The sequence below is a fragment of the Oncorhynchus masou genome, chromosome 2 (genome assembly GCF_036934945.1).
Source record: "Oncorhynchus masou masou isolate Uvic2021 chromosome 2, UVic_Omas_1.1, whole genome shotgun sequence".
Lineage (NCBI taxonomy): Eukaryota > Metazoa > Chordata > Actinopteri > Salmoniformes > Salmonidae > Oncorhynchus > Oncorhynchus masou.
The window spans coordinates 28,106,385-28,125,828 of record NC_088213.1 but is presented as its reverse complement, the minus strand read 5'-3'; the positions used below and the strand labels follow the sequence as shown (position 1 = coordinate 28,125,828).

Here is a 19,444-nt window from a genome sequence, read left to right as displayed (position 1 = left end):
CAGTTTATTGGTTGTAATTGCCAATGTTGTAATTGTATGATCCTGGGAGGGGCCAAGTGCTTATGTACTGAACCTGTTTGAGCTCCTATTACACATATTCGATTTGATTTCTCAAGGGGAGGCTCCAACTATGGATAACTGCATACTTGGACTGTTTCTGAAAGTGGGCGTTGCAAAAGAAGTGGGTGGCTCAACAGTGATGGGTGTAAAATCAGAGCTTCACTATTGGTCAGACCGGCCATAGTCAGGATCACCGCTGGTTAGCTTAATGTTTACATTGCAGGTTAAGAGAACTTATGTAGCAGGTTAGGAGAATTAACGTAGCAGGTTAGGAGAATGAACGTAGCAGGTTAGGATCATTAACATGGCAGGTTAGGAGAGTGAGGTTAAGGTTAGGAAAAGTGTTAGGCTTAGCTCAAATGCATAGCAGGTTGATATAATTAGTATAGTCAATCTGCCTTGCCTTCTGCTGATGTCATTCCTTTACCACTGCTACAAGGTCCCTATTTTACAATTACATAATCAAAATGTGCTGTAGACAAAATAATCAAAAGGGATGTCTGGTAGCCTCAATAAATAAACAAAGATTTGTAGTTGAACAAGTCCTTGCATGTATAGATTTTTTAAAACTTGACTTGAAAAAAACTCGGTGTAACGCTCATTCCTACGACGATAAACGCAAATCCGACCATCACTCTGGGTGATACAAAACCGCGACTTGTCAGTAAAGAGCACTTTTTGCCAGTCCTGTCTGGTCCAGCGATGGTGGGTTTGTGCCCATATGCGACGATGTTGCCAGTGATGTCTGGTGAGGACCTGCCTTACAACAGTCCTACAAGCCCCGAGTCCAGCCTCTCTCAGCCTATTGTGGACAGTCTGAGCACTGATGGAGGGATTGTGCGTTCCTGCTGTAACTCGGGCAGTTGCTGTTGCCATGCTGTACCTGTCCTGCAGGTGTGATGTTCGGATGTACCAATCCTGTATAGTTGTTGTTACACGTGGTCTGCCACTGCGAGGACGCTCAGCTGTCCGTCCTGTCTCCCTGTAGCTCTGTCTTAGGCGTCTCACAGTACGGATATTGCAATTTATTGCCCTGGCCACATCTGCAGTCCTCATGCCTCCTTGCAGCATGCCTAAGGCACGTTCACACACGTGCAGGGACGCTGGGCAACTTTCTTTTGGTGTTCTCAGAGTCAGTAGAAAGGCCTCTTTAGTGTCCTAAGTTCTCGTAACTGTGATCTTAATTGCCTACAGTCTGTAAGCTGTTAGTGTCTTAACGATCGTTCCAAAGGTGCATGTTCATTAATTGTTTATGGTTCATTGAACAAGCATGGGAAACAGTGTTTAAACCCTTTACAATGAAGATCTGTGAAGTTATTTTGATTTTTACGAATGATCTTTTAAAGACAGGGTCCTGAAAAAGGGATGTTTCTTTTTTTGCTGAGTTTATATCACTTTTGCAACAAACGGTCAAAATGAAGACCAGAATTGATGTGTTTCACTATATAACTAAGCCTAAAACATTTATTTAACATTTTTATGAAAGTTACTCTTTAAGGCCAGGATTCAATCAGATTAAAGTTAACCCGCAATAACCGACAAACGCATAACATATCATTGTTTTTGTTTAGGCGATGTCGAAGGTGTAACTGCATTGGTGCTGTCAAATTGGTGAGTGGCTGCTTTTGGGGTCATTGTGACGAAACCACACCCATCCTTATATCCCACCCACGTTAGTTCAGAATGAGAAAGTGTCGGTCATACAGAAATGACACTCAAATTGAAAATCATAAAACAAAATAAGTATTGATATCAGCCTAATCAAGGTTTAGTGGCCTAATATTCGGAACGATAATCACTCCTATGATTGAAAGCTAGCTGTAATCATCGGAAGCCATATGAATCTCAAGACAACAGCAGAACAACAATAATGGATGATAGTAATGTCTCAGTATGCACTTTGGGCTGCAAAACAGGTTCTTTACAAAGAATAAATGTAAAATAAATATCAATATGGAAAGCACCTCCACCCCAGACCTGTCAACTCCCACTGCTTGCCCTTGTACAATACATTTAGTGTTTTAAGCAAAAGGGTACAGTACACACCTATATTCGAGTGTGATACAACTCGTTATTACCTAACACCTGAAAACAATGAAACATCCTGTCCAGCTCCAGATATTCTCTTTTGTTTTTATCAGTCTCCTCACTATTTGAGCTCACAAACAGAAACTTAACATCTTGTGTGCTGGCTTTGAAGAATAATAAGGATGGGGAGGCTGATGTGCACCTCTCTCCCCTGTGAGCATGCCTGCCTGTGAGGAGGATACGGAGAGAGAGGACTGGCGTGCGCCACAGATGAAGTGATCCTCGTGAGGAGGAGGCGGCACATTGAAGCAGATGCAGAGAAATGTGAGAGGGTGTCAGTGAGACTGGTGATGACGCGCTCATGGCTGCGGAGAGCTGGCGAGGCCGCGGCCCTGGCTCTGACTCACCTCATCCCCACGAGGCCTCCTGGCTGACGTCACTCGGCGGGCTGTGGCATTTCTCTGCTTCAACTTCACTTGCAGGCAGGCGCACTCGAACCCTCTCCTCTAAAAGACTAACAAATGTGTACACCCCCTCCTGCAGTCTCATTCACTCACAGCCTATTTTCTGGCATATTGCTGTTTATTGCTGCTCATGTCAACACTTGTCTACCTAATGATTCCCTCTTAACCCTCAGCCAAAACCTTCTGGCTACTTAGTGCTGGAAACAGATGTGAATGGCTGGGTATATCATTTTATCATGTCTACAATATCAAATTAAATGAAAAACAATCACACTGGACTAGATCACCAACTGTTTTCTCCAGAAAAGTGACACTTTTAGTCTGTTTGCCACCTTTGCACAGGTCTCATGATGCAATAGTTGCACCACATTATTCAATGGGGTTTGGGCTGACCAATTTGGTTGAAACCTTTTGTTAAGTTGGGGAGAACGTCACTGGTTTTACTACTCAGGGGAATATGAATGTACTGTGCAATAAAGGACCATGATGCTGCAGGTTTGTGTACATTGGTGGCCTCTCCTTTTGAATGAAAACTATGCAAGAGAACAACACAAACACCACAAGTTAACAAAGCATAGAACAGTAAGAGGCAGGGGTACGTTGCAATTAAATCATAAGTGGGCCGACCTCAAATGTGGAAATTGTACGTTATTATCTCGCCTGGCAAATAATGCATCAGTGGTAATTGCTGTGGCACTTACGACTTGTTTTGATCAATTACTTGTAATCAGCAATAATCATATAATTTGCCTGGTAGAAACCAGAAATACCAACGACTATTCCTGTCTCTTTTTTTGCCCTGCCTCCTCTTGCTCCCTTTCTTTCTCTCTGGTAAAATGTCAAGCATGTGGTAAAAAAAACTGCCTGATTCAATGGTAATTGTATATGTTAATAATGAATAAGGACAGTCTTAGTCATGCTGCTGGGCTGCAAGAGGGAATGTTTTGATGTGGAATATTAGACTAAAAATCATTGTGTTAAAACTGAGATGGAAAATACAGTAGTTGTAGCTGTGTGTGTGTTCGAGTGTGTGCATGTGATGTGATTCAGTCAGAGGTGGCTGGTGGGAGGAGCTATAGGAGGATATGCTCATTGTAATGGCTGGAATGGAATAAAATGGCATTTCCATATGTTTGATGTGTTTATACTATTCCATTTATTCCATTCCAGCCATTACAATGTGCCCAACCTCCTATAGCTCTTCCCACCAGCCTCTGCTGGATTCCATTTTTGTGTTGTACACACTGTACTGTACTTCAAATGCATCAAAGACAGTAGCCCCTCAATGAACCATTAGTATCCAAAGATATTGACAGAGCTGAGGTTCAACAAGGCCATTCAAAACTACAAAAATATAGTCGGTTAAGGATAAAATATATTATTACAATCATTTATGTTCCTGACTCCACTGGGAATCCTTATTTTTTTGACCAATTAGGATCACCCATTTCTCTGTGCCGGTTACAATGCAGAGCGCTGTTAAAGTGGAGCTTAATTTCATGTGGGGCAGCTGTAGGTTTGTGCTGTGACTCAGGCGTGTGGTGGCCAAGGAGCCGATGACCATCTGGTCAAGAGGGTCCTCATTGGTCATGTTTATTTTCCTCCATATTTTGACCAGTGGAGGCTGTTGAGGCAAGGACGGCTCACAATAACGGCTGGAATGGCGCGAATGGGATGGCATGAAACATGGAAACCATGTGTTTGATACTATTCCCCTCCAGCCATTACCACAAGCTCATCCTCTCCATTAAGGTGCCTCCAACCTCATGTGATTTGACCCATAGCAAACACATTTTTAATTTAAAATAAATCTTTGACACTTGATCATGCTGTTCCATAAATCATTTCAGCTACACCATGCAGCACAGTGGGATAATATAGGACTGCTCACAAGTGTTTCAATTCACCTGGGACCAGATTGATTCTGGTAACACTGTGGATCAAACAGACAAGGTGACAGTGTAAAATGAGGGAGGAATCATAAAGACATGAAAAGGTTTAACAGAGGAGAGGAGGAATCATAGGAACCTTCCCTCTCATCATCTAATTAAATGCTCCATCACAGCTCACAAATCCAACACCAGGGATCATTAACAGTCTCTTTGGCCCTGATTAAAAAAGGAATCACCCTCCCCGCTAACTGCATTAGAGTTCACTAACGATGAGAGACAGATGCCGTGACCATTATAGACAGACCACAGGACTCCTATTGGTACACTGCTCCAGCAATCTGACACAGCAACATGGTAGCTGCTGATAAGCTGTCAGGAGAGACCAGGCTGAGGAGGACTCCATTTGGGCCATACAGGAGGATGTGCTGCTTTGTATGGAGTAAATGACACCTGCAACAAACCCTGCCATTACCTAAGGGTGATTGTTATGTCTGCAACCTCCAATTCACTGTCCTCTTAAAATGGTGCTACGGTGAGAGTCCATGGACAACCACTGGGAATATTACAGGTCGCAGTGCAAACGTGATTTTCCTAGAGAAGGGTAATGCAGCCAAAGTGGAAGGGCCGCTGGACTGAGTCAGGGCCCACACTGTGAGGAAGATGATTTTATTATGCCGCCACAAGTCAATACGTTGCCTCATTGGTGTTGATTACTGATAGCTCCTGGTTTCTGGGCTTCGTCATTCCCCACTGTGCCAAAGAATCCTCCTGTCAGTGTGATTTCCTTTAAAGCACCTGACAATTTTGTTATTTTAACAAACAACCAATAAAAAGAGATTGGTAAAAAAGAACCCATCTCAATTCATCTATTCCCATGTACGAAAATAAATTGCATTTTTCAAAACTCCAAATTCATAAATGGACTTTGGTGAAGCCTTAACCAACATCATTTTTACAATAGCTATACTGTGCTTATAAGCTAGAGCACATCTAACCTCAGGCCTGGAGAATTTACTGATGAGGAAAAACTCCTCGCCCCAAATCCTATAGTAATGTCTGTGCCCTGTGTAAATTACATTACAGACTCAACACAAGGTATTTCTCTAGCTCTGGGACTTCTCAGCCTGTCCAGTATGTTGATCATTATTTTATGAGCAGAGTGATGTGGAATTCAGTCCATTCATACAGTCCACTGGGGAGTCGGTGACCTGTCTCCAGGGTATCTACTCTCCTGAGACGAGACCACTCTACCTCAGGTTACTATGTCATCTGACAACGCAGAGGGGTGCATTCTATTACAGGTGAGAATAAAATAGATTATTTTGAGAAGAGACTGAGTCAGAGGGTGGATATTTATGGTTGGGTTCAAGGCATTAGCTATGCATTCCCAGGAGAGGGAGGACTTCATAAATACTATTTTAATTTAATATTTTATTTTCCATATCCAAGTTTTAATCGAAAGTCAGCAAAATGCAGCTGAAGCCCCCGCTACAGTAGCTGTGCTCCCCGGCTCCGCTTCAATGTCGGTCTTCTCCCACAGCCCCTGCGTCATTCACAAAAATCATTCAAATGGCTTTGACCTCAAAGCCTTTTTCATTGAGAAATCTTTTTATAGCAGGAGCAGCAGAGACAGGCGGGAGTGAGTGAGAGCAGGAGGGTGGGAGTTGTGGAGGGAGGGGGTTCGCAGACTGTGCTGTCCTTACCTGACTAGCAATGTACTCTGAGCCACTGCTTCTGCTCCTCTCCATCTCTCAGAGGGGGAGCCATTGGCCGGCACATGTGTCTGTTTCATCTCGTGTGACGAGCTATTGGCCAAGATACATATCTCTTCTGCTTCGGATAGTGAAAAATTGGCCGGAGCAAGCAACAGTCAGACTGTGCAACTATTGAACAGTAAACCATTGGCTGGAATAGCCCTCTGGTTAGGGATTGGCTAGAGAAGGCTTTTGGCTCAAACTACAGCAGTGCAGACAGGTTTGAGTGAAACAGTGAGCTTGTCTTGGAAACAGGCAAAAATACTTCAGCTCCTTTGTTCATCTCCCAGTTTAGCAAGAATGCACAGCACACACACAGCCTACACACGCATGTGGAGCTCCGATTCCATTGGTTGGGTCATGGACATGTCTTCAATCATTGACGTTTTCCCAATTTCAAGAGGATGTCATTTTTTCAGCCATACTAATTGAATCTTAACATGATTCTATCCACTTTTTTTTCCATTAAATGCATATTTCATATATTATCTTTCTTTTATATTCTTCATTCTATACTTCCTTTTTCAAAGCTATGGATAGTGTTCCAAGACTTGTAAATATAATTTCCCTTTTCCAAGGTGACTCGACAGCGGGGATCCAGCGTGCACGCCAACCTTCACAAGTAGCCTACCCCCCACCACCATACCATCTCCACTCAGCCCACTCAGGATTTCACATAATGGACAAAAGGTGTCTAATTATGGCTAATTAAAATGAATGCAAGCAGGTATCTCATTACTTGCCCAGATATTCTGTTGACTCACATTTTTAATTGGTACATTAAAAGAGTACGCAAAGTCAGGGTGGAGTTGGGAGATGAATGTATTCATTTTGGTCTAGAATGAGCAGCCCAAAGCTAATGCACAGAGCAGGTAACAGGAAGTGTGAAACATTCTTTCATTGCCCCTCCCCATTGTAAATATAGCCAAACTTGTGGAAACATCTGGAAAAGTGTCAAATCGTTAATTAAGAAAGCAGATCCATTCATAGCTTTATCCTTTGTCTCCTGACAGAAAGGCATATTCCAATATGGTCAAGGCTGTCAAATCTATTCCTTTTTGAGAAATAGCAAACCGAAGCATACACAGAGAAAAGGACTGGATTCCATTTTTTATTTGCATTCAGTTACAATTTTCCTCTGTAAATCCTTCCTCAGAAAACTGAGGTGAGTTAAGAAATCGGTTTTGTGAGTTAGTTCCTATGGCAACTGACCCAATACACACCATTTGTTAGTACATGGGGACGGACGTGTGTAACTCTTGTCTGCACACTGAAAGACTTAGCCAGAAACAGGCTTCTGAGAACTGATTAACATCTTCCTGGTAGGTATTACTTATTACTTGGTAGTAATTCAATCCAAGGATTGATTCATGGCTGTTAATAACAGAGCAAGTTATCCCAACGACTGTTCACTTATGCCACTGTTTCCATGGTAATTGAGAACATACAAGCACAGGTCAGTCTCATTTACAACCACTGACATATCAGCTTTATGCTCAAGATTAACTCAATTGATGTTCACAATGTACAGTCGTGGCCAAAAGTTTTGAGAATGACACAAATATTAATTTTCACAGTCTGCTGCTTCAGTTTGTATGATGGCAATTTGCATATACTCCAGAATGTTATGAAGAGTGATCAGATGAATTGCAATTAATTGCCAAGTCCCTATTTGCCATGCAAATTAACTGAATCCACAAAAAACATTTCCACTGCATTTCAGCCCTGCCACAAAAGGACCAGCTGACATTGATTCTCTCGTTAACACAGGTGTAAGTGTTGACGAGGACAAGGCTGGAGATCACTCTGTCATGCTGATTGAGTTCGAATAACAGACTGGAAGCTTGAAAAGGAGGGTGGTGCTTGGAATCATTGTTCTTCCTGCCAACCATGGTTACCTGCAAGGAAACACGTGCTGTCGTCATTGCTTTGCACAAAAAGGACTTCACAGGCAAGGATATTGTAGCCAGTAACATTGCACCTAAATCAACCATTTATCAGATCATCAAGAAGTTCAAGGAGAGCGGTTCAATTGTTGTGAAGAAGGCTTCAGGGTGCCCAAGAAAGTCCAGCAAGCACTAGGACTGTCTCCTAAAGTTGATTCAGCTGCGGGATAGGGGCACCACCAGTACAGAGCTTGCTCAGGAATGGCAGCAGGCAGGTGTGAGTGCATCTGAACACACAGTGAGCCAAATATTTTTGGAGCATGGCCTGGTGTCAAGTACAGACTGATATTCTGCAAAAGGTACAGGGATTGGACTGCTGAGGACTAGGGTAAAGTAATTTTCTCTGATGAATCCCCTTTCCGATTTTTTGGGGCATCCGGAAAAAAGCTTGTCCGGAGAAGACAAGGTGAGCGCTACCATCAGTCCTGTCTCATGCCAACAGTAAAGCATCCTGAGACCATTTCTGTGTGGGGTTGCTTCTCAGCCAAGGGACTGGGCTCACTTTTGCCTAAGAACAAAGACATGAATAAAGAATGGTACCAACACATCCTCCGAGAGCAACTTCTCCCAACCATCCAGGAACAGTTTGGTGACGAACAATGCCTTTTCCAGCATGATGGAGCACCTTGCCATAAGGCAAAAGTGAAAACTATGTGGCTTGGGGAACAAAACATCGATATTTTGGGTCCATGGCCAGGAAACTCCCCAGACCTTAATCCCATTGAGAACTTGTGGTCAATCCTCAAGAGACGGGTGGACAAACAAAAACCCACAAATTCTGACAAACTCCAAGCATTGATTATGCAAGAATGGGCTTCCATCAGTCAGGATGTGGCCCAGAAGTTAATTGACAGCATGCCAGGGCGGATTGCAGAGGTCTTGAAAAAGAAGGGTCAACACTGCAAATATTGACTTTTTCCATCAACTTCATGTAATTGTCAATAAAAGCCTTTGACACGTATGAAATGCTTGTAATTATACTTCAGTATTACATAGTAACATCTGACAAAAATATCTAAAGACACCGAAGCAGCAAACTTTGTGAAAATTAATATGTGTGTCATTCTCAAAACGTTTGGCCACAACTGTACGTTACAAGTCTTAATATTGCCAAATCGGGATCCATGAACAAGAGCATGCAGTGTAAAACAGAGAAAACTGACAACAATTTTTGACAGCTTTAGTTAATACAAAAGACTTGATAAACATGAGTGTAAAGAAGAATGTGGAATTTGCTACGCGTTGAGGGTTCATTCCGAACTTGCAAAATACAAAAGTTGACAGGTTATGAGAAGTGGGTAGAAACAACGCAAAGTTTGTTAAATTGGTTAAAGTTAGACAAACTTGGGAGGACTGAAAAAAGCTTTAATTTGGTCAGGTGGCAGAGAGGGTGTATAGGAAGGAAAAGGCAGATGATGTGTTACAGGTGCTGACAGATATCTATAGAATCATTTATGGTTGGAATTGTCACCAGTTGCACGATTATGAGTCACAGTTATATAGTGGTCATCAAAAGGGAGAGTCACATTTTTAGTTTTGAATTCAGATTCCAAACACCAGGTGTTCCATGTCTGAATCATTCCTGATTAGATGGGAGAAATTGGGGTCTACAGAGTAAGAGGCTTAGAACCCTTGGACCATCCATTAAAGACCAGATCAAACAGGATTACCATTCTTATTTCAAATTGAATTCAAATAACCATGACGACTGTGTGACGTTGACTGACCTCAAAGAGAGGGGCGTCAAAATTCTACATACGTCATCGTTTCGCAGAAGATTAAAACAGAAAACACATTTAAACAGTTAAATGTTACTTGTGCTGTTTAGTTTCCAAGGTAACAAGAAGTGTATATTTAGAGTGTACAGAACGAGGCAGAGGGGAAGAAAAGTGTTGATCCTCTTGATGGAGCAATTACAAATAGACAAAGTCCAATAGCACAGATCAAAACACCTCATCTGTTAACAGTTGGAGAAGGCTCATGAACGAAACAGTCATCCGCTCATTCACCACCACTTGTGACACTTGAGTCACTTGGTATTTAAAGACATTACTGATTCATGCAGTGCAGTACACATTCGGCCAAAACTACCTAGGAAGTTGTTATCTCATTGTTGGAGTATACAGACATCAGTGAGGGAGGTTAGTGCCTACATCCGTTGATCTGGATACTCATCAGTCGGTTGGAGGCAAAATTGTTCTGATGAATTAATCAGTCAAAAGAGCAAATACATTATGGGTTCAGCCAATGGGGAGAACTGAGGAAACTCAGAATTCAAGACAGAACTGTTACTGTATGCAACGTTGTCAGCTCAGCCATAAAGTAATGCAGTATAAATTGAGTGAGTGAGAGACTTTTTGTCTTCTGTATCTCTGGCTTCAGCCTAGGTTGAAGATACCCAGATTAGAATATTTCGAAAAATAAACAGATTCATGGGACCAGCGCCGTTGCCAACTAGCATAGCTTGCCCCTTTGTTTTCTAATTATTTCTCATTTATGCAAAGAGTTATGGGATATTAGAATTCTTATCTTAACCTTTGTTATCTTCAACTTAGGCTTCAGCACAATTGTATTTCCTATACTTCAAAAATGGTACACAAATCACTTAAACTAAATGAAATTAAAACTCTGTGCCAACACACAGTATACTACGAACTAAAGAGACTGTTAGTGCATGGCAGTTAAATACCAGTCAGCCTCAGCGTTCCACCATTAACAAGGCACTTGTTCTGTATGTCACTCAACCGACACCAGTGAGACTGTGCCTGGATATGATCAGTATGGTCGTGTCTGACGAAGACCAGCCTGGTGGTTCTGTAGTCTAGTTAAAAACAAGGAAGATTTAATTGGTGCAGGTTGAGGCCAAGTTCCAGAGGGTTATTGTTTGAATGCTGCCCTGAGTTTGGCTGAGCGTCCCCGTGGATTCTCCAGTACGTCTTCTGCCTGTGGCATCAGCACCCCTCTCTGCAGGTCAACCCAGTGACCACTGTCCTTTTCCCCACCCTTCTCTTCTTCCTCCTCCTCTTCCTCCCATCGCTGGACTCTCTGACGGACACTCCGACGGGGTGGGGCACCTACATCCTCTCCATGGAGAAAACGCTTTACCAAGCGGTCCTCTAGTGAATGGAAGGTCAGCACACAGAGGCGGCCGCCAGGTTTAAGCACTGTCTGAGCAGTGCAGAGTCCAGCATGCAGTTCATTCAGCTCATCATTGACAAACATACGCAGCGCCTGAAATGTCTTGGTGGCAACGTGTGAGGGTCGCTGAAGCCGATCTTTGCGGGCATAGAGAGCGCTGGCAGCAAAAGATCCTAGAGACAAAGAAATGCTTTTATTTTAAATAAATCAAACAGTTGACATGAAGCATTTATATAGCGCAGGAAGCATGTTATTCATCTTGAGAGCAGCATACCTGAAATGTTTCACATTCTATCCAGGAGACACGTGGTTCTCAGCAACAGACCAAAAGTCTCTCAGCTCTCTAATGACGCTTAGTTTTTAACCTAACTCCCAGTCTGAATAAGCCCCAATCATAGCCACATTTTCCCATATCTTGTCCAGGCTGCAGCTTTAATATGTGATTGACAATGACAGTAAGTAAAACCTGTAAATAAACAGGTGCTTGTGATAATATTGAAAATAAAGTTGTGGTTCTCACTCAGATTACTCTCTTTTCATCCCCCCCATTTCTAGCAAATAGCCTATAATGGTTGCCTTTGCTTGTGTGGTTTGATGACGCCATGTTCAGACAGACTGTGTTCAAGTAAGCTCAGATGGTCATGTTTGCATTTGGTACTGTTTGAAGTGCCACAAAACAATCTGTGCTGGGTGAAGAGCACGACCACTCCTCCCTGCTCCCTGGCACTGATTGACAGGCAAGGGGTCCAGACTGCAGTGCCTTCCTGGCTGCTGAAGCACTGCTCTGTTTCCTATCTGGAGCTTTGGCGTCCCATGTCCAGAGTAATGCCAGCATTGACGTAGGACCCAGCCCATGTGTGTACGTGAGAGGAGAAGACCTGGAGGGCGGGAGAGAGAGCGTGGGGGGAGGAGAGGAGAGAAGAGAGAGAGCAAGAGATAAAGCAAGAGAGAGAGGGGGAGAGAGAGGGGGAGAGAGAGCAGTGTGGCATTTCTCTCCTCCTGCGTTAGACAGCACTGACTGTGAGTCACCCAGCAATCAATAGAAAACCTGCGCTGCGGCCGTGGCCCAGCCTCACCAAGTTGTTCTCTCTCTAATTCATCTTTCAAGGGTCCCACAGCTAGAGTGCATGAGGAAAAAAAGCAAAGATGCCACAAACAGGCAGACTGGGAAAGCTAACAAATCTAGCTATATCCAAACAATCTCATTAATCAACTGAACAGGCTGAACAAATAGCATTGCCAAACAGACACCAAATCCTCCAGACCTGTTGGAGGCAGCGGATTTCTGAAACCCCTCTGGGATGTGGTGGTTATTCCCATTTTATAAGACCAATCACTTTGTCTTCATCGCTAATGGATAAATAATCATCTAAAAATATGTTTGTCTAATGTTATTTGCTACAATCCTGACATAAAATCTGGAAGAATTACAAAAAAGCTTAATTATTAATGAATAATTTAGTCTAAGAAACATGAGAATGCCCTTGTTTAAATACATTTCTTCTCCAGGTGATGTTACCCCTGGTGATTGTCTGGTCCGAAGGCTGACGTGATGGACTCTGTCTTGCTATGAAATGAAAGGGTATCGCTGCACTGTATATGTTATTTTCCATCTCATTTGTTTCTATAAAGAGGGTCAGGGAAAGGCATTCACTTCACAATAATATTACAGCAATTACTTCTCAATAAGGACAGTACTGCACTGTGGAACAACACACCACTAAAGATAAGGGATCCAAAGTACATGGCTTCATTTGGAGTCCTGGAAGAACCATTCCTAGGCAGCAATACGCTGCCTGTTTATGCACAAGAGTATTTCAGACTGATGCTTGATTATTAGTTCATAAATCCTGTGTTCTATAAAGCAGTGAGGCACTTGAGGATGTATTACATCATTAATATTGTCAGTGCTTGAGGCATGAGTGCAACGGACTGCTCGTGAACTCTCCATGGAGCTTGGGCTTGTGCCGTGGTGATGATTTGTTTCTGTGAGCTGAAACCACCGCCTAATTCACAGTCTGTGGTTAGTGAAACACCACCGCCAAATGTCACCAAGTTGCAGACACCATGACGAGGATAGAAAACATTCTCTCAACTTGACTTAGTATTCGCATTAGAATGTTATTCTTTTGAGGTTGTTTAACCCTGGAAAAGCGTGATTTAGAAATCAACACAGCGTTGCAATTCTAAGGGCTGTTCATTTGTAATTGAAGTAAACTAGGGTGTCCATTTAGCTGGGCAAACTTCACACTGACACAATGCATTTATTGCGAGGCTAACAGCCATTACTAAACCGCATCCGTCACGTGAGTGAATGTTGAGTTGAAAGGACACACACTCCTACAACCAGTTCCGTTATCCTCACTAGCTGTGTCCATCACCATATCAAGGATGTGCCTGTTCACTCTGCTGCGTTAACTCTCAACACCGTGAGTCCATTTGAGATGCATTAGTGGTTGGATGCACCACTCTGACCCAGTGAATAACAGAGCCTATATGGCATGGGTAGACAACTAGATTCATCCGCGGGCCTATTGTTGTCGGAACGGATGGTCAGGGGGCCGGAACATAATTAGAATAATTTTACACTGCAAATTGACCACATCTTAGCCAAAAAAGAGATTGTATTTGAAAATAACTATCATTTCATACCTTGATTACATTGAGCCATGACACATATATATATAAAACACTTTTTGTTGTTGTTGAGAATTAAACACATTTTTAGCTGAATTCCTGGATATTACGGTCTTATTTGACAAAATAACGTGTTGCTGACCCCTGCTATATGGGCTAAATGGTTTGCTCTCCATAATAATAATACGTTAGGAGTTCTTCAAAAAAAATATATGAAAACATTTTAGGGGCCTCAGTCAGCCACAGCTGTGTGGGTTTACACAAAGGAAGGAAGAGAGAGACAAGGGGATGTATGGAGGGAGGGAGTGAGTGGGGGGAGCAAAAGGCTCTCAAGGTACCTGTCATTATGGTGTCTCAACACCTTCAACAACCCAACCACCACTGCTTAATTTGTAACAAAATAGATGCTGGGATGCAAGCGAGAGGGGGTAGTGAGGACTCATTAGGCATTACTGTTGACTCTGGCAGGGAAGGGGTTGGGCGACAATCGGCTTAGAATTAATATATTGGAGCCATAACTGAAGCAAAACTGCATGATTGTGTTATGCAAATGTATGTAAGCTAAACACACAAAATTAATTTTAAAAGTCTAATATTTGATTTGTTAGTGGATTGTAGATTTTGTCCATCATACCATGAAAATGTTTAGTTGCATTCATATCAATTTTTATAACCTATGGGTTGGTGAAGTCATATTTATTTGACTGGTTTGTCTATTTCTGTGGTGTTTTTCTCCTCATGAAATCAGATCCATGTCCTTTAGCTAGCTCTGCTAAAGAGGTTAATAAACAGATGAATCAAATTCAAATTTCGGAATTACGTTCAGTACAATTAACTCTGAATGGCTCTATTGAGGCAGGAACTATTTGAATTAGTACGTCACTACATTTTCATGATACAGGTGAATGGAAAGGAAATGTAGAAGGCAGGTCTACTACTCCTTATTCGAAGGGCTGCAGGGCTACTACTCCTTATAGAAGGGCTGCAGGGCTACTACTCCTTACAGTATAGCTGTAGGGCTACTACTCCTTACAGAAGGGCTGCAGGGCTACTACTCCTTACAGACGAGCTGCAGGGCTACTACTCTTTACAGAAGGGCTGCAGGGCTACTACTCCTTACAGAAGAGCTGCAGGGCTACTACTCCTTACAGAAGAGCTGCAGGGCTACTACTCCTTATAGAAGAACTGAAGGGCTACTACTCCTTATAGAAGGGCTGCAGGGCTACTACTCCTTACAGAAGAGCTGCAGGGCTACTACTCCTTATAAAAAAGAGCTGTAGGGCTACTACTCCTTACAGAAGAGCTGCAGGGCTACTACTCCTTACAGAAGAGCTGCAGGGCTACTACTCCTTACAGAAGAGCTGCAGGGCTACTACTCCTTACAGAAGAGCTGCAGGGCTACTACTCCTTACAGAAGAGCTGCAGGGCTACCGGTAGCAAACACAGTGTTGAGCCCTGGCTCAAAACAAGCTCTTCACCCCAACATGGCCAAACAGTCTGGAAGGCTTCCTGTCACTGTAGTCTATGAGGCTTAAGAGATCTGCCTTCTGATCTAAGTGTGCCTGCAAAAAGGTAGAGAGATGGAGAGAGAAAAATAAAGACCCATCCAATAAATCTATAGCACACTATCATTTCGGTCCTGAACACCCCCAACCATTGCGCTACAAAGTGTGCCACCTTACACAAATACAACCTCCCCTCCCCTCCGCCCACATGGCATTCTTCCCTAGGCAACAGTGTCACCAGCAGCCTAGCTGACCCCTGGGACCCGCACGAGTCAGGACCTCTTGGATTGATTGGAATAAAGATTGCTGGTGACTCGCTCTGCTCTTCAAGAGATCAAACAGCTGTCCTCCCTCACACCTGTTCTCCCTGTGTGACGCACGTAGCGCCTAGCTCCGTAACAGCCATTGAGAAGACCTCTCTTTCTCGCTCTCAGAGGGAAGCAAAATATATATATTTAAAATGCATTAAAAAATGATGATCCATCCTCAATGTGTGCATGAGTGTGTGTGCATGTGTGTGAACGAGACGGGCTGCGGGGATGGGCATAAAATAAGATAGGGTGGGAAACGAAATCAAAAGCAACAAAGGGGAGGAGGAAGACGGGAGTAAGGGAAGGGAGAATGGGGGCTCGTGTGAAAAAGAGAGGTAGTCACTCTCTCTTGTCAGAGCGGCAGCCGCACCCTACGCATCTCTCCTCCTTATTACTAGTAATCTCATTAGGAAAGGGGTGCGAGAGGCATCCAAAATCCAGACAGGAGAAGATGATGCTTGAGATTAGAGCCATCGTGATTTTCCCCTAGACAAATAGGTCCCACAGGGAGACGGGGGGCTTAATATTTCCCTATCGTTTCTGCACTGAGCCTCTAAGACGATGTAGGGAATTAATGAGGGTACCTGCCACCACGCTGGCCAGCTGCTGTGTCCGGGTGATGGGGTAGATACTGCGTGCCTCCACCATGGCCGAGGCTATTTTCCTGGCATGCCTCTCCTCCCCATAGGCAGTGAGGATGGACGCAAGCGCCTGTTGATCTAAGGCGTTCACAACGTCAGCGGCGCAGGGCATGTCGGGGTACCTACGCACAAAGAAGAGCCCAATTAGGCTGCTTGACGTCACGTCCTTGCTGACAGCGGCGAAGTCCGACATATCTCAGACACAGCTGAAAACCTCTGTGGCTAACAAGGGAGATGTAGCCAGTGGCAGAGCCGCATGTCTATATTTGCCAGTTCATTTGTCTCCATTTACTCATCGACAGGTTCTCGGTACATCTCGTTAGAGAAACATAATTAATGTGGATAAAAATACACCAAAGTGTTTGGAGGGAAAGACATTTAAAGCTTTAGATTAATAACGTGCCAATGATCATACATATCATGTGTCATTTTAGTTTGTGCTGGAAAACAAATGCAAAAGGTTATGTCAGAGGAAGAATCAACGCTGACCTCTGCATATTAAAATTCCACATACGCCTCAACAGATTTGAATGCATAGAAAAGGAGCAGGCACACAAACATCCCCTGTACAGTAGACCTTGAAATAGACAGTGTAGACGACTATCTACAGTCGGAAGTTTACATAGACCTTCGCCAAATACATTTAATCTTAGTAAAAATTCTGTCTTATGTCAGTTAGGATCACCACTTTATTTTAAGAATGTGAAATGTCAGAATAATAGTAGAGACAAAGATTTATTTCAGCTTTTATTTCTGTCATCACATTTCCAGTGGGTCAGAAGTTTACATACACTCAATTAGTATTTGGTAGCATTGCCTTTAAATTGTTAAACTTGGGTCAAACGTTTCAGTTAGCCTTCCACAAGTTTCCCACAATAAATTGGGTGAATTTTGGCCCATTCCATCTGACAAAGTTGTTGTACCTGAGTCAGGTTTATAGGTCTCCTTGCTCGCACAAGCTTTTTCAGTTCTGCACACAGATTTTCTATAGGATTGAAGTCGGGGCTTTGTGATGGCCACTCCAATACCTTGACTTTGTTGTCCTTAAGCCATTTTGCCACAACTTTGGAAGTATGTCCATTAAAGTCATTGTCCATTTGGAAGACCCATTTGCAACCAAGCTTGAACTTCCTGACTGATGTCTTGAGATGTTGCTTCAATGTATCCACATAATTTTCCTCTCTCATGATGCCATCTATTTTGGGAAGTGCACCAGCCCCACCTGCTGCAAAGCAACCCCACAACATGATGCTGCCAACCCCGTGCTTCACAGTAGGAATGGTGTTCTTTGGCTTGCAAGCATCCCCCCTTTTCCTCCAAACATAACGATGGTCATTATGGCCAAACGGTTCTATTTCGGTTTCATCCGACCAGAGGACATTTCTCCAAAAAGTACAATCTTTGTCCACATGTGCAGTTGCAAACTGTAGTCTGGCTTTTTAATGGCAGTTTTGGAGCAGTGGCTTCTTCCTTGCTGAGTGGCCTTTCAGGTTATGTCGATATAGGACTAATTTTACTGTGGATATAGATACTTTTGTAGCTGTTTCCTCCAGCATCTTCACAAGGTCTTTCGCTGTTGTTCTGGGATTGATTTGCACTTTTCGCACCAAAGTACGTTCATCTCTAGGAGACAGAACGCGTCTCCTTCCTGAGAGGTATGACGGCTGCGTGGTCCCATGGTGTTTACACTTGCGTACTATTGTTTGTACAGATGAACGTGGCACCTTCAGGTGTTTGGAAATTGCTCCCAAGGATGAACCCGACTTGTGGAGGTCTCCAAGTCTTGGCTGATTTCATTAAATTTTCTCATGATGTCAAGCAAAGAGGCACTGCGTTTGAAGGTAGGCCTTGAAATACATCCACAGGTACACCTCCAATTAACTCAAATGTTGTCAATTAGCCAATCAGAAGTTTCTAAAGCCATAAAATCATTTTCTGGAATTTTCCAAGCTGTTTGAAGGCACAGTCAACTGAGTTTATAAACTTCTGACCCACTAGAATTGTGATACAGTGAATGAAGTGAAATAATCTGTCTGTAAACAATTGTTGGAAAAATTACTTGTGTCATGTACAAAGTAGATGTCCTGACCAACTTGCCAAAACTATAGTTTTTTAACAAGACATGTGTGGAGTGGTTGAAAAATGAGTTTTAATGACTCCAACCTAAGTGTATGTAAACTTCCGACTTCAACTGTATAAACTTGAGATCTGCCATATGAACAATTATTGAAAGAGGTTAATTGGTCATTTCAACTAGGTTAACAGAACAAGGATAATATAATAAATATTTTTTTTAAAGGAATATGAATTACAATAAAATGCTTTAATGAACTTAGTACAATTATCATACCATATCATAACCTAAAAATAAAGGATATTTTCCTCCCTGTCTGTTTATACTATCATAAGAGACAAAAATATGTAGTGTTTAAAATACATTAACTTTGAGGTTCCTCAAATGGGGAAAAATAAACCACATAATTGACCGAGATGGGTTTTTACAGTGTAAATGGGTGGTAAAGAACAGATGCAAGCCCTAATATATTGTTCATCTACAACAGCAAGAGTGACTCATTCATTAATCGAACACTAACATGATATACTAGTTCATGAACCACTCTGCTTTGCTACTGTGAGATGTATCGATCATTCTCATTTTGCTGCTGTATGGGTTGGCTGATGCTGCGGAATCCTACTGATTATACAATAACAATTGCCGTTCCTCTCCGCAGAAACATAATACCTGTCAATTTGAAAAGCTCATGTCAAATCACTGTCAAAGTCCTCGGAGGCAAGGATAGATTGATAGACTACAAATTCCAATGTACATATAAATATACATATATATAGTGGGGCAAAAAAGTATTTAGTCAGCCACCAATTGTGCAAGTTAAAAAGATGAGGGAGGCCTGTAATTTTCATCGTAGGTACACTTCAACTACAACAGACAAAATGAGAAGAAAAAAAATATCCAGAAAATCACATTGTAGGATTTTAATGAATTTATTTGCAAATTATGGTGGAAAATAAGTATTTGGTCAATAACAAAAGTTTCTCAATACTTTGTT

The 19,444-nt window shown here is 42.5% G+C and overlaps 1 protein-coding gene across 3 annotated transcripts in view; it reads right to left on the bottom strand.

Annotated features, from left to right (window-relative positions):
* Window positions 1-7,021: 7,021 nt before the first annotated feature.
* The window catches only part of LOC135558014 (12S rRNA N4-methylcytidine methyltransferase-like), a 62,666-nt gene continuing 50,243 nt past the window's right edge, over window positions 7,022-19,444 (bottom strand). For 2 of the 3 annotated variants that reach the window (XM_064991793.1, XM_064991784.1), the window contains exons 5-6: window positions 16,320-16,498; window positions 7,022-11,455 (exon numbers count right to left, since the gene is read on the bottom strand). In XM_064991793.1, the coding sequence (XP_064847865.1) occupies window positions 11,022-11,455; window positions 16,320-16,498 (613 nt within the window). In that variant the 3' untranslated portion in view covers window positions 7,022-11,021. Of the gene's footprint in view, window positions 12,161-16,319; window positions 16,499-19,444 lie in introns of all 3 variants that reach the window. The other variant, XM_064991801.1, reaches the window with a different exon arrangement.